Source organism: Trichechus manatus, unplaced genomic scaffold, assembly GCF_000243295.1.
Source record: "Trichechus manatus latirostris isolate Lorelei unplaced genomic scaffold, TriManLat1.0 scaffold00118, whole genome shotgun sequence".
NCBI classification, from domain to species: Eukaryota; Metazoa; Chordata; class Mammalia; order Sirenia; family Trichechidae; genus Trichechus; species Trichechus manatus.
The window spans coordinates 5,291,247-5,305,574 of record NW_004444054.1 but is presented as its reverse complement, the minus strand read 5'-3'; the positions used below and the strand labels follow the sequence as shown (position 1 = coordinate 5,305,574).

Here is a 14,328-nt window from a genome sequence, read left to right as displayed (position 1 = left end):
GTCTTAGGAGATAAAATTACTAAGGGGGAATCTTTTTGTTCATTTTAGCCAAACTGGAATATCTGTATGGTGACACACTTTTTAAAGAGATTTATATATAGTTGATTGAGGCGCCTTGGTGGCACAGTGGTTAAGCGCTCAGCTGCTAACTGAAAGGTCGGTGGTTCAAACCTACCAGCTGTTATCCAGGAGAAAGATGTGGCAGTCTGCTTCCGTAAAGATTTACAGCCTTGGAAACCCTATGGGGGCAGTTCTACTCTTTCCTACAGGGTCGCTATAAGTCGGCATCGACTCAACGGCGGTGGGTTTATATACAGTTGAGTTTTCAAGATTTTATGCAGCTTTGCATCATAAGTAAGGTTGCATCTCAATTGTTCTAAAGAAAGGCTTATTTATCCCCATTTTGAAGGCCTGAAGCATCTTGGTGTCACTGAGTTCTTATGGTAACCAAAACCTGTGGTTCCCAGTACGGCTTGTGCTTCCAAGTCATCCCTTCCCATCCCAAATTTAGGGGACTCAGAAGCTCCATAGGGAATCTGTTTTTAAAAAAAAAAAAATTTCCTACATGATTCCAATACCCTGTCCTTGGCCTGCCTTTAGGAGGCAGATCTGTCTGAACATCGACCTAGCAGACCAGTCAGGTCAGAGTCAAGGGGCCTGTGTGGAGAGAACAACCTAGAAAACATGAACTCCTTTAAAGTTATTGAAAACTAGACTTCCGTTTTTACCAGGATGTGAATGTCTTGGTTTTAATGTCTTTTGTTTCTCAGCTGGGTAGCCGTGATTCTGTGAGTTGTACAGATAGAATTTTATTAATGGCGGAAACAAAGTGACAGGGACATGTGACTAGCTATCGCTGTAGCTGTATTTCTCCCACTTTGCATACGTCACTTTAAATGAGCAGAAAATGCTTGTGTGATTAAATTTTAAAGTGAAGTGGTTTGAACGCTTCTATTATTTAAAATTTGCAAAACATTCTTCAGCTATGATGTGTCATAGAAAGATACCATTTTTATATGCTTACCCTTGTGTGGAGAAGTTGAATTGTTTCTCCCTGGGCACAGAGGGATGGTGGCAGTAATGTGACCAGATCCCTGGAGCAGCGAGATGTATGAATGAGGAAGATTGGATGGCAAGATACGCCTGTTGCCCCACATAACTTTCCTCAGAGCCACTTGACTGTGCATGACTTCTATTTCCTTTTATGTTTTAAAATTCTGTGCTTTATGATCCGGTTATATACTTTGATATTGAGACATCTATCTCTTTGAAACCTGAAGACTTGAGGAGAGCTAAAACTGTTCTAGTGATTAGTTGTTCTTCTTGCTGGGGAGGGGGAGGCAGGGGAGGGCAGTAAAATATCAGTGTAAGGATAGAAGTAGAGACCAAAAAATTCAACCACATAAAATGTAGGGTTGATCCTTACGAAGCTAATGAACTGAGACTGGGAGGCTGGAGGATGGGAGGAGGTTGGGTATTACTGTTTCTGTTTACTGTGTCTATTCAACTAGTAAAAAGGAGTCCTGACGGCGCAGTGGTTAAGTGTTTGGCTGTTAACTGAAAGGTTGGCGGTTCGAATCTACCGAGAGGCTATGAGTGAGAAAGACCTGGTGATCTACTTCATAAAAATTACAGCCTAGAAAACCCAGTGGGGCAGTTCTACTCTGTCACATGGGGTTGCTGTGAGTCGAAAATCCAGTGGACAGCCCCTAACAACAAAAACATTAAGCTGGTACTTGAGGGACATACTGTGTTTGATATCCTTATGAATTCTGTTTTTTTGGAGGTGGCTCTTCTTTTAGGCTGTTGCTTATAAAGTATCTGTACCTGCCTACAACCTCCTAAGTTACACTTTAAAACTCTAAGACTTAGCAGTCTTGCTTCCCCTCTTTCCCTCTATCCCCCCTTAGTCACTGCCTGTCACTGCAATTCCTTGGGATTTGGAGAATAGAAAATTTATGCCTAATGAACCTTCTATAAGAGTTGTATCCAATGAAAGGAGCATGGGATATAAACGACCAGATTTTATCATGTGCTCCAGTCCCTGGAATTTCTTGCCGCTTTCACTCAGAACATCATCCATAGCATGAACATACTGAGACCTCGTACTGCTCTTTGTTCGTGTTGTTCACTAATTATGCTACGCGAAATGATCTTCCCATGTTCTTTTCCGCCAACTCTTCTTGCTTGTTTAAAGATTTTGCCCTCCATCGTTGTTTGATTATCCAGCTTTTGCCAGCTTGACAGCTTAAAAGCATAAAAAGCTTGATCTTTATTTAACAGCTCAACCAACACATTATATATTGGTGACGAAGAGAAATTTAGTAACTTGAAAGTTTATTTTAAAAAAATCCTCTTTCATCATTCTTATTTGGAGACAAATTTGTTTTGATTTCTGTACCCAGATAAGAAGGGAATGGAATGCGGTTCTCTTATGGAATCGGAAATTGGGAAGAGCTGGATTGTTTGAGACATATTACTGATATTAGCAGATTATAGTAATAGTGAGTGGTCATATAACTGGAGACAGTTCATTATTCAAGGACTGAGTATCTGTGTCAATCAGGATCCAGTCACGAAAATAGAAACCATGTGAAGTATTTTAAGTAGAGATGTAATACAGGGAATTCATTGGATACTTGTTGGAAGACTGGAAGAGCAAAAATGGAAAGGTGATACTAACTCAGATTAAGAACTAAAGGAAACAGCTACTCCCCACAGGGCTGAGGGAACAAACAGAAGGAAATGGTACTTCCAGAATTTAAGGCCTTGGAGAAGGACCCACCATCTCAGGAGCTACTACCACGAGAGCTGAGACCACCTCAAGAGCTGAGACCATGGAGGAGGAGCTGCCCCCTCTGGAGCTGGAATCATAGAGAAGGACCACTGTCTCCAATACAGGGACTAGAAGGAGGGGACATAGCTGCTTCAGAGACACAGCCAGGAGAAGGAGGGAGAGAGTAAGGGGGAAAGGGCTACTTCTTTTTTCCCACCATCTGATCTCCACCTGTAACTCCATTTGGTAGAAACTTAACAAGGAGCCAAGTGGCAGAGGAGCCTGGGAAATGGTGGGCATGGAACTGAGAAACAATAAATAAATAGCGCACACATTACCCATCTACTTGCTGGGTGGGTAGTTCTTGTTAAATCATCCTGTTTCTCTGGTTCCCTTAAAGTGTTTGTTCACTTTGTAGAGATGCTATAAAAAGGGTAGAGGTTGAGACAAAATGAAAGTGAATGTTACCTGATTCTGTCATTTTTCTTCAATAAAGTGGTAAAAATATGTGAAGACACTGATTGGCAAACTAAGTTAGCTTTGCTGGGTGTGTTAGAAAGAAGGTCATCACGGATTTTGGCCAATGACTCATGCATGCCGTTGCTGGAGAAAATTCAGGAATCAATAGAACACCAAATAAAGACAGACAACGAAATGTTGGTGTAATTAAGCACCCCAAATTATTTTAATTTTTTGAACTTTTACCTCATTTCTTCATTTGTTGTTGTTTGGTGCCATCAAGTCAGTTCTGACTCATAGCGACCCTGTGTACAACAGAACAAAACACTGCCCAGACCTGCATCGTCCTGCATGATCATTGTTGTGCTTGAGCCCGTTGTTGCAGCCACTGTGTCAATCCATCTTATTGAGGGTCTTCCTCTTTTTTGCTGACCCTGTACTTTACCAAGCATGATGTCCTTCTCCAAGGACTGATCCTTCCTGATAACATGTCCAGACTATGTGAGATGAAGTCTTGCCATCCTCGCTTCTAAGGAGCATTCTGGCTGTACTTCTTCCGAGACAGATTTGTTCATTCTTCTGACAGTCCATGATATATTCAGTATTCTTCACCAGCACCACAATTCAAAGGCATCAATTCTTCTTCTGTCTCCCTTACTTATTGTCCAGCTTTTACATACATTTGAGGCAATTCAGAATATCATGGCTTAGGTCAGGCACATCTTAGTCCTTAAAGTGACATCTTTGCTTTTTAACACTTTGGAGAGGTCTTTTGCAGCAGATTTGCCCAATGCAATGCATCATTTGATTTCTTGACTGCTGCTTCCATGGGCGTTGATTGTGGATCCAAGCTTATCATTTAAGGGATAAAAAAATATTGTCACTTGATTTTTCTGAGTCACATGGGAAATTCTGACAGCATTTTTAGTAAATGCATATTTGTAAATGTTTCCATAATTCATGAAAACTTCCTTTTTCTTGCATAATGTGCTACCTGTTTGCTGTGTGGGTCATAGGACAAGTCAAAATGTTTTCTGTTGTCAGTTGAAAAGACAGACTTGATAGTAAATACTGAAATAGCTTTAAACTCTGATAAATTGTTATCATTTGTCTTTTTCCAGAGTTGAAGGCATTAAGTATATTCAGATGAAATGTGCACGTAAACTGCGTTAAAGAGGACCAGAGGGTCACCAGCTAAAAAATCCGTCATTTTTCCCGTGTACTTTTTATTAGCTATGCAGATTGAGAGCCAGCCATTTGGCGCTGTTGTTGATGTAAAACAAAATTCCCTCTCAAAAAAAAAAAAAAATCTCTCCTTCATAAATGGGGTAAACAGGCCCCATTTGCCAAGGGACTTTACATTACTGCTTAAGACTTTTCTCAGGTGTTTACAGAGTGTTTCTGGTAGCATCTACTCATATTTTTACATGAAGTTTAGGTGTAGGCAGAAGGGCTGCTTGAATCATTCTTCACAAGTTGAATTTGATACATATAACTGTTAATCACATAAAATGTTTACTATTCTAAACAATACTTTATCAGGACTCTATGAAGTCTTTCTGGAAAAAGGCTAATGATTAGGTATCTCTCTCCAGTAGTCCGAAATATGATTTGGCACCAAATACTAAGTTATAGTTAAGAGGTTGCAAACTCCAAAGCTAAACTACTTGGTTCTAATCCATGCTCTACCATTTCTAAATGTGTAACTTTCGGCAAGTTACTTAACCTGCTTATGACTCAGTTGCTCCATCTGTAAATGGGGATGGTAATAGTATCTACCTCAATGGAATTGTTGTTTTGAAGATTGTTGTTGTTGTTGTGAGGTGCCTTTGAGTCCATTCCAACTCACAGTGACCCTGTGTACAACAGAACGAAACACTGCCCAGTCCTGCATCATCCTCACAATCGTTGCTATTGTGAGCCCATTGTTGAGGATTAAATGAGTTAGTATAAAGAAATTAAAAGCATGAAACAACCTAAATGTCCATCAACAGATGAATGAATAACCCAAATATGGTACACCCATACAATGGAATATTTCTCAGCCATGAAGAAAAATGAAGTCCTGATACATGCCACAACATGGATGAACCTGGAAAACATTATGTGCTGAGTGAAATAAGTCAGTCACACAAAGACAAATACTGTATGACCCCACTTATATGAAATATCTAGACTAGACAAATGTATAGAGGCCAAAGTTTATTAGTGATTACCAAGGGTGGGAGGAAGGGGGAATAGAGAAGTCATTGCTTAGAGGATGCTGAGCTTCTGTTAATGGTGATGGAATAATTTGGAAAAGGATAGTCGTGATGGTTGCACAACACGATGAATGTAATCAATGTCACTGAATTGTACATGTAAAAAATGTTGGATTGGCAAATGTTTTCATCTATCTATCATCTATCGATCTATCTCCCTCCCTCCCTTCCTGGTGGTGCAGTGGTTAAGAGCTACAGCTGCTAACCAAAAGGTCGGTAGTTCAAATCCACCAGCTGCTCCTTGGAAACCCTGGGGGGTAGTTCTATGAGTTGGAATCAACTCGACAGCAACAGGTGTGTGTGTGTGTGTGTGTGTGTGTGTGTGTATGTATATATATAACCACAATAAAATAATTTTAAAAAGAAATTAGAAGTTCAATAAATACAAGTTGTTGGTGTGTTTTTTGTTTGTTTTTGGTCATAATGTCTTAAAGAGGGAAAGCAGAAAAATTGGAGTACTGATTCTCTGTGTACATATGTGCTTTATTTCCAGTATGCGGACCTAAACCGCCATATGGATGCACTGAACGCATGGAGAAATGCTACCGTGCTGAAACCAGAGCACAGTTTGGCTTGGAACAACATGATTATACTCCTTGATAATACAGGTATGGAAAGGTGAATTAAATAAGTCAGAGGAAATTATTCCATAGTATCCTGCCATTGAAATAATTAGGAAAGATAGATTATTGTTCTCCCCCCTCCCCCCCAGTTTGTGTTGGAATTTTAAAAAAATAAATGCAAGGTTAAATATTTTGTATTACAAAAATCTATTTTCTAGAACATGGTGTTTCCTTTCACGTGTTGGAATGTAAGTGTTTGGAAAGATGACATTTCACTTAGAATTGGTATTAAGTTTAGGGGAAGATGTATAGTAATACCGCATTCTTCCAAAGCCTGTTATCTGGCAATCCCCATCGCCTAGAATGCTGGAAGGTATCCAGCAGTAAGCACAGATGGCTTCTGGGCTTATGAAATGGATGTTGCAAGATGCTCGATAAAGTTCATGGTCTGTGCTCAAAGGAGACGCCCTGGAGTCTGCACTTAGAGCCATGTGTTCTGATTTGAGGTGCTATGCTAATGGACTTGGTTATCTACTCTCTTAGCCTATAAGCCAACCAAACCAGCTGCCATCGAGTCAGTTCTGACTCATGGCGACCTCGTGTTACAGAGCAGAACTGTGCTCTGTAGGGTTTTCAAGGCTGTGACCTTTCGGAAGCAGCTTGTCGGGCCTTTCTTTGGAGGCTCCTGGGGGTGGGTTCGAACCGCCAGCCTTTCAGTTAGTAGTTGAGTGCTTAACCATCTGTGCCACCCAGAAACACTTCTTAGCCCAGTTAGGAGTCACTCTGCTCCCCTCGTCTTCAAAGTCGAAGCATCTTTTAGAAATGATATTTCTAATTTGTCAGAATGTAAAGCTAGTAAGCCATTGGAGGGAGCCCTGATGGCGCAGTGGTTAAGAGCTCGGCTGCCAACCAAAAGGTTGGCAGTTCAAATCCACCAGCCGCTCCTTGGAAACCCTATGGGGCAGTTCTACTCTGTCCTATAGGGTCGCTATGAGTCGAAATCAGCTCAGCCGCAACGGGTTTGGTTTGGTTCGGCCATTGGAGCAGTGTGGGGAAGGGTATACACTTATTTCTAATAAAAATATAGAATTTGTACTTCAATATGAGAAATATTCAGTTATTGAAGTGTTAAACTGTGATCCTTTTTATTTGCAGACTTGTTTTCTCCAATTTAGGTATAACTGGTATCTGGGGAAAAATAAAAACTTTTATATGTTTTTATAGAATTTAATCAAAAGCTATTTGTATATTGTCAGTTATACTGAACTGCAGTGATTTTGCCACTGATAGGATCACGTGTATGTGTGTGTACATGTGGGAGTGTGTGTATGTGTGCATTACAGCTTCTACATTGGTTTTCTTAGGTGGTTTATTCATAATCATTATGTATTATGCACATAACCCCTTTAATTGTACAGAGAAACTAAAATGTTAATGTATTTTTTTATTTTTCTTCTTCGTCCTCACAGGTAATTTAGCCCAAGCTGAAGCAGTTGGCAGAGAGGCGCTGGAATTAATACCTAACGACCACTCTCTTATGTTCTCGTTGGCAAATGTGCTGGGGAAATCCCAGAAATACAAGGTGTGTAAACTGCAGCCCATTGTTTCTTGCAGCTGATGCCAGCGTCTGACAGAAGCCGTAAATGTTAGCTCTGCCCAGTTAAATTCGGAGTTAGGCGAAAGCGGTGGTAGCAGTATCCCAAGGATGGCTTAGTCAGTTTGCTTCCTGGAGACAGATTTGCAGGTTCAAATTCCATGTCCTTTCTCATCAGAGTTTACCACCATCACCCAAACACGGGGAGGGGAAGAGAAGCCCAAGGGAAGGGCAGTGACAAAAAGAGAGCTCATGGGCATTTGGCCTCATCTTCCATACGAGGCTAGTGGAGGAGGGGCAGTGACGGGCTCACCGTAGTAGATGCCCAGCACCCATCCTGCCACGGGGGTGTTTGACTCTGTTCCTTGTGACTGGGCTGGAGCTCTGGGTTTATTTTTCAGTGGCATTTTCTGCACAAAGGAAATAAGCCAGCCCATGAGGAATGTATGGCTGGCTCTTATGCTTCTAAGTTTTTCATCTGGAGTAAGGTGTAGGTAACATGTGAGGCCCTAAAGTTTTCTGACCAGCGAAAACAGTGAGATAATCTAGCTGTGCTTCAATTGGGCTCCTAGGATCTGTCAGGGGTAGACCAGGAGTCAGAAGGTGCATAACTCCCTGTATATTAAAACGCACACACAGTGTCCGTTGATTCCGACTCATGGTGCCCCCATGTATGTCAGAGTAGAACTGTGCTCCATAGGGTTTTCAGTGGCTGATTTTTCAGAAGTAGATCACCAAGCCTTTCCTCCGAGGTTTCTCTGAGTGGTTTTGAACTGCCAACTTTTCAATTAGTAGCCAAGTGCTTAGCTGTTGATGTCACCCAGGGATGCCTCCTGTATATTGAAGGGGACCTAATGTTTCTGATACCAGTGATTTGCAAACTTTAATTTTATGTATGAGAGTCCCCAAGGGAGCTTGTTAAAACGTAGATACCTTCCCCACTAAAAATACAAATCCTCTCCCTCCCCTCAACAAGAGATAGTGTCTCAGTGGGTTGAGTAAGGTCAAAGAATGTGCACTTTTAACGTCCTGGGTGTCTTGACAGCAGTGCTACAGAAAAACGCTTTTAGAAGCAGTGCCTTAGCCCTTTCCTTAAAGAAGTAGTTTATATCAGAATCAGGGACTGTGTTCTTCTTTTGATCTTGAGGCTACCAACAAAATACTAGGCCTAAAGCTAGTGGTTAATTAGTATTTGTCCAGTGCTTTTTGCTTCTCTTGTTTTATTCAGGAGATGTCTATCAGCATAATTTTCTGTGACAGGAATAAGATATTTGATGCCTTTCTCTCATTTTTGAGTGCCAGGGGGTTGAATAGCTTCACTGGACATTTTAACATTTCTAGATTTTGCTCCAGAGAAGGCTTGTTGAGAGGTCAGGGTTTATTTTCTGTGGATCCATTCGTGTAAGGTGGAGAAGGAGACGAGGTCTGTGGGTTTCCTTCCAGAACCTGTGCAACCATCTGTGTCAGCCTGGGCTCGCTTGGGAGCATCAGTTCTCTGGCGATGCAGCTACAGTGAGCTTCTTTAAAATGCAGCTTATATAATCACTGTATTGATTTTTCTATCAACCCCCTGTCTGTAAACTAGAATTTCTATTAAGGTGACAGAACCTGAGGTTCATTTGGCTTCCAGTTCATGCTCTTCTTCTTTTTTTTTTTTTTTTTTTCAGATAAAGTAGAAAACACTGTAAAACAGGATGGAGAGATCAGTTTCCCATTTCACTGCACAGTGTGCATCCTAATTGTCTAGGCCAGGGCACTGAGCCCAAGATAAGGAAGCAGAGGACGAAAACTGAAATCAGCCAACTCACTGTGCGCTCTGAAAGAGCCACCCGGAAGAGGGAACTTGATTTCACTCCCCGTGCCACTGAGCACTCATTTAATATATTTTTTCAAATTGAGGGTTTGGAATTTTAAACTTTTTTTTTTTGTAATGCACAAATGATATCTGTTGCTATCAGTTAGTTACCTCCCTGGTGCCGTTTGCTTCAGAATGAGGTGAAATGAGTGTTGGGTGGGATGCTCTGGAGACGAGTCTGCTTTAATGGGGGCACTGTGGTGGTGAACTGTAGGGCCAGGGTGAACGGACCCTCCAGCTCAGTGATCAGCCAGCCAGTGACAGGTGTCTGCCGTCTGTACAGCTCAGTTTTCACCTCATCACTTACTGTTCCATGTTAACATTAGCATTTGTTGTTGTTTGTTTTAATATTAACTGTTGATAAGTCTTTTTGGTAAACCTGTAGCCTTCTTGAGGTCAGGGCCCAGTCTTAAGCCCGATTTTTATATCTCCCATTGTCATCCCAGTGCTGATGGGCATTCATTAAGTGCCAGATTAAACCAAAAACCAAACCCATTGCTGGCAAGTTGATTCCAACTCATAGCAACCCTATTAAGACAGAGTAGAACTGCCCCGTAAGGCTTCCAGGGAGCAGCTAGTAGATTTGAAATGCTGACCTTTTGGTCAGCAGCCGAGCTCTTAACCACTGCGCCACCAGGGCTCCAGTAGTGCCAGATCAGTAGTTGTGAAATGGTTGAATGCATCTACTCACGTTCGGCTCTGAAGTGTTTAGGCTTCTAGAATCTGTTTTGAGACTTTGTGGTGCAGAGTGAGCGTTCTCATTATGTTGTCGTTGCGGTTGTTCTATGCCGTCGAGTCGATTCCAACTCACAGTGACCCTCTAGGACAGGGTGGAACTGCCCCATAGGTTTCCTAGGCTGAAATCTTTATGGGAGCAGATAGCCACATCTTTCCCCTGAGGAGGGTTCAAACCAGCAACCTTTTGGTTAGCAGCCAAGTGCTTAACCAGTGCACCATCAGGGCTCCTTGTTCTCGTTATACTGGGTAACTGTGGGACATTTCTTCCCCTCCCCATGCCCCCAGCAGCCCTTTTTGCCGAGCAGCAGTCACTTAACCACCTCAGGCCTCAATTTACTCATCTCCAAAACCGAGACGGTGACCTTGCCCACCTCCCTGACGGTGATAGGAGAAGATGCACATGAATGTCATTTGCAACGATAATATGCGAAATAGACCTAAAATAATAATTTTAGTTTAGTGATCATTAAAGGAAACCCTAAGGATCATTAAGACCTATTGGAATTATATTACTTCTTCACCATTTAATTTTCCATTTGGGGTGAAGTTTTTTAGTGCTTAAAATGTCGCCTTTCGTGCTGATTTCTCTTTCGTTATTGCTAATTCCACTGGCCCTGTAGTTTGAGAACAGCTTATACTTAGCAGTTTCTCAAACTCCGGAGCCCTAGTGGTACAGTGGTGAAGAGCTATGGCTGCTAACCAAAGGGTTGGCAATTCGAATCCACGCAGCTGCTCCTTGGAAACCCTGTGGGGCAATTCTACTCTGTCCTGTAGGATCGCTATGAGTCAGAATTGACTCGACGGCAATGGGTTTGTTTTTTTTTCAGTTTTTCCCAAACTCCAGACATTTGTGTCCCACTTCACATTTTTTTTTCTGTCTAGATAATACCTGATTTATTATTTACTTACTATCTTTCTTTAAATAGATTTTTACCTCAGATAAAGGCATTTAAAGTGGAAACATGATGTCATTACTATAAATAGGAGGTAACTGAAAATAAAATAATTCATGAAATCCCAGCTAGATGCCATTGGTGGCCAAGGCCTAAAGGCCGCACTCTCTTAGGCTGAAAAGGAGATTGGAAGCGTTAGAGGGTGTGACCTACAGACTACCACAAAAAGGAAACTTTGGCCCCCGCTGAATCAGAAGAAAGGAAAGAAGACTGAATAGGGAATAACTTTCTTCCTATAGGATTCGTTGTTTCAACTTCATAGCAGAAACAAACAGGTGCCATCAAGTCAACCCCAACTCATGGCAACTCCATGTGTGTCAGAGTGGAACTGTGCTCCACAGGGTTTTCAAAGGCTGATTTTTCAGAGGTAGATTGCCAGCCTTTTCCTCTGAGGCACCTCTGGGTGGACTTGAACCTCCAACCTTTCGGTTAGCAGCTGAGCATTTACAACACCCAATTTCATATCAGACCCCCTAAATTATCTAATGTAATTCGAGTGGTATGCAAGATTCCCTTGTGAAACGCTGTTAGAGAGAACTTAACTTAATGTTCAAGGCTGCTGCCGCTGTGGGTGTTTCTTCCGCTGCCGACCAGCGTGGCTGAAATAACTGCTGCCTGCCCGTCTTCTGCACACAGACCCAAAGACCCTCGATTGTTCATAGTTAAAGACACAATTTGCAAGGCCTTTCTCTGTCCCATAGGAGCCCTGGTGGCACAGTGGTTAAGCGCTTAGCTGGTAACCAAAAGGTTGGCAGTTTGAACCCACCAGCAACTCCATGGCAGAAAGATGTGGCAGTCTGCTCTTCCGTAAAGGTTACAGCCTTGGAAACCCCATGGAGCGGTTCTGCTCTATCCTGTTGGGTTGTTATGAGTCGGAATCAGCTCGATGGCAATGGGTTTGTTTTTTGTTGGTGGTGGGTTTTCTTTAAGTTTTTTTTTTCCTGTCCCATGATATTGCCCTAAACCTTGGTCTAAAACATGTTGTCTAAAACATTTCAGAAAATAACATTTTCTCTTTCTGTTGATGAAAAAGTATCCCCTATTTGAAATGTTAATTTTTTTTGTTCATTGCCATAAATCAGCACATTTCCTGGGCCTTTAAGCATCCAAACACCTGTCACAGAAGATTGGTTTATAAACAGTTCATTGCTTTCCTGAACAGGGCCATTAAAAACCTGATTTAATAGAAGAGCATTTCATGAGCTCTGAATACCCGCCGACATTTGCGTTCTAAAGAGGCCTCCAGCCCAGCCTTCCTCCCAGGGCCCAGGCACAGGCCCAGGGGCCCGCTGGGGCAGCCTGTCCTGGCTGCCTCACTGTGACCTGAGATGGAGTGTGTCTAACCCACACTCACCCTCCCACGCCCGACAGCTTCCTCCCACAAACAAGCTCTACCTCCTGAGCCCCTTCTTTTGTCACCCTGCGATTGTTCTTCTTTCTTCCAAGCTGGGACACTTTGGTTCGTTTTTTCTCCCCGTTACCTCACACATCCACTGCTTTCTGCTGGTTCTTCCTCACTCCGGTTCTTCCCACGTGTCCTCCTCATCACACTACCAGGCTTCAGGCCCAGCCTTACCAGTAGCAGCCGTCGCGTAACCAGGCATGAGCCTTGAGCCCTTTCCCTCTGTCTGCCTCCTGAACACCTACAAACCCTTCTCTGACTTCGCATTATCCTGAATAAAGCCCATACTTACGGGCATTTGAGAAATTAGTTGGATGTATAAATAAGTAATCCTAGTATCCCCTAGAAAACTCCTAACTTGCTTTTATCCCTAAACCAGTTGTCTCCAGTTAACACTACTTAGCTTACACGTCATTGTTATTGTTGTGAGGTGCCGTCAAGTCGTTTCCGACTCATAGCGACCCTGCCTACAACAGAAGGAAACACTGCCCGGTCCTGTCCCATCCTCACAATCGTTGTTATGCTTGAGCCCATTGTTGAAGCCACTGTGTCAGTCCTTCTTGTTGAGGGTCTTCCTCTTACATGTAGGGAGCATTTTTAAAGAGATTGGGGTTTCCTTGTCTTCCTTTTCGGATTTTAAATGGAAATGTTTGAAAATCCTCGGAAACAGGACAGCTACTTAATAGTCCCTACAGGTCTACACAGTCCTTTCGAGCTGGGTGCTGAAATTGATGTTTGCTGACACCTTGTATATTATCCTGGTGTCTTTATTCATTCCCTCTTGGATTTCATTTCTGAAATATATATATATTTTACCTGCCAGCTCTGTCTAAAAGATAGTGTTTCCAGAGATATTTGCCCAAATCCCCAGCCAATTTCTTTGGAGTACCCCAGGCTATCAGGAAGCTGGTCTGCTTGCAGGTTATGAAATGTCTAATCCTAGGTGTGGGAAGAAAGCTTAGAAAAACCCCCACAGGTGAAGATAGAAGGAGCAACAACTGTCACAGAATCCACACTGTGGTTGCTTAGGCTTAGAGCTGGATCCCAAGTTAGGGATTAAATTGTGTCCCCCCAAAATATGTGTTGGAATCCTAACCCTTATACTTGTGGATGTGATCCCATATGGGAATAGGGTTTTCTTTGTTAGGTCAGTGAGGCCGGATCAGTGTAAGGTGTGTCTTGAACCTGACCACTTTTGAGATCTAAAAAGAGCAGATTAGGCACAGAGACAAGCCAGCAGAAACGGGAAGACAGAGGCACCTGTGAGGATTGCAAAGGCACGGAGGAACAGTGAGGTTACAGAAGCTGAGATAAAGGTCTTCCAGCAGGGCCGACAGAGAGCTCCTTCCCCTAGAGCCAGTGTCCTGACTTCAGACTTCTAGCCTCCTGAACTGTGAGAAAATAAATGTCTCTTCTTTAAAGCCACCCACTCGTGCTATTTATGTTACAGCAGTTCTAGGAAACTGAGACACTTTAAAAGGTACCTTAGGAATATGAACGTAGAGGAAGTGGATCACTGCCCATGTGTCAATGTGAAAGGTCAGGCATCTTTATTTCTCTGCGTTATGGTAGAAAGAGGCCATCCAGTTAGCAAGAGCTCAGTGAAGATCCGGTAAGAGAACACTTTGCCCTGCTTCTTAGCGGCCTGATAGGAAGCGAGTACTGTTTGGAGGAAATGCAAGTCTATACGAGAATCAATTCGAGTCCATCAGGGAAGTTTGGTTGTG

The 14,328-nt window shown here is 42.5% G+C and overlaps 1 protein-coding gene across 1 annotated transcript in view; it reads left to right on the top strand.

Moving 5' to 3' along the window:
- The window catches only part of TMTC4 (transmembrane O-mannosyltransferase targeting cadherins 4), an 83,177-nt gene that overhangs the window by 64,970 nt on the left and 3,879 nt on the right, over positions 1-14,328 (top strand). The window contains exons 13-14 of the mRNA XM_023738527.1: positions 5,990-6,104; positions 7,529-7,641. Of these exons, the coding sequence (XP_023594295.1) occupies positions 5,990-6,104; positions 7,529-7,641 (228 nt within the window). The remainder of the gene's footprint in view (positions 1-5,989; positions 6,105-7,528; positions 7,642-14,328) is intronic.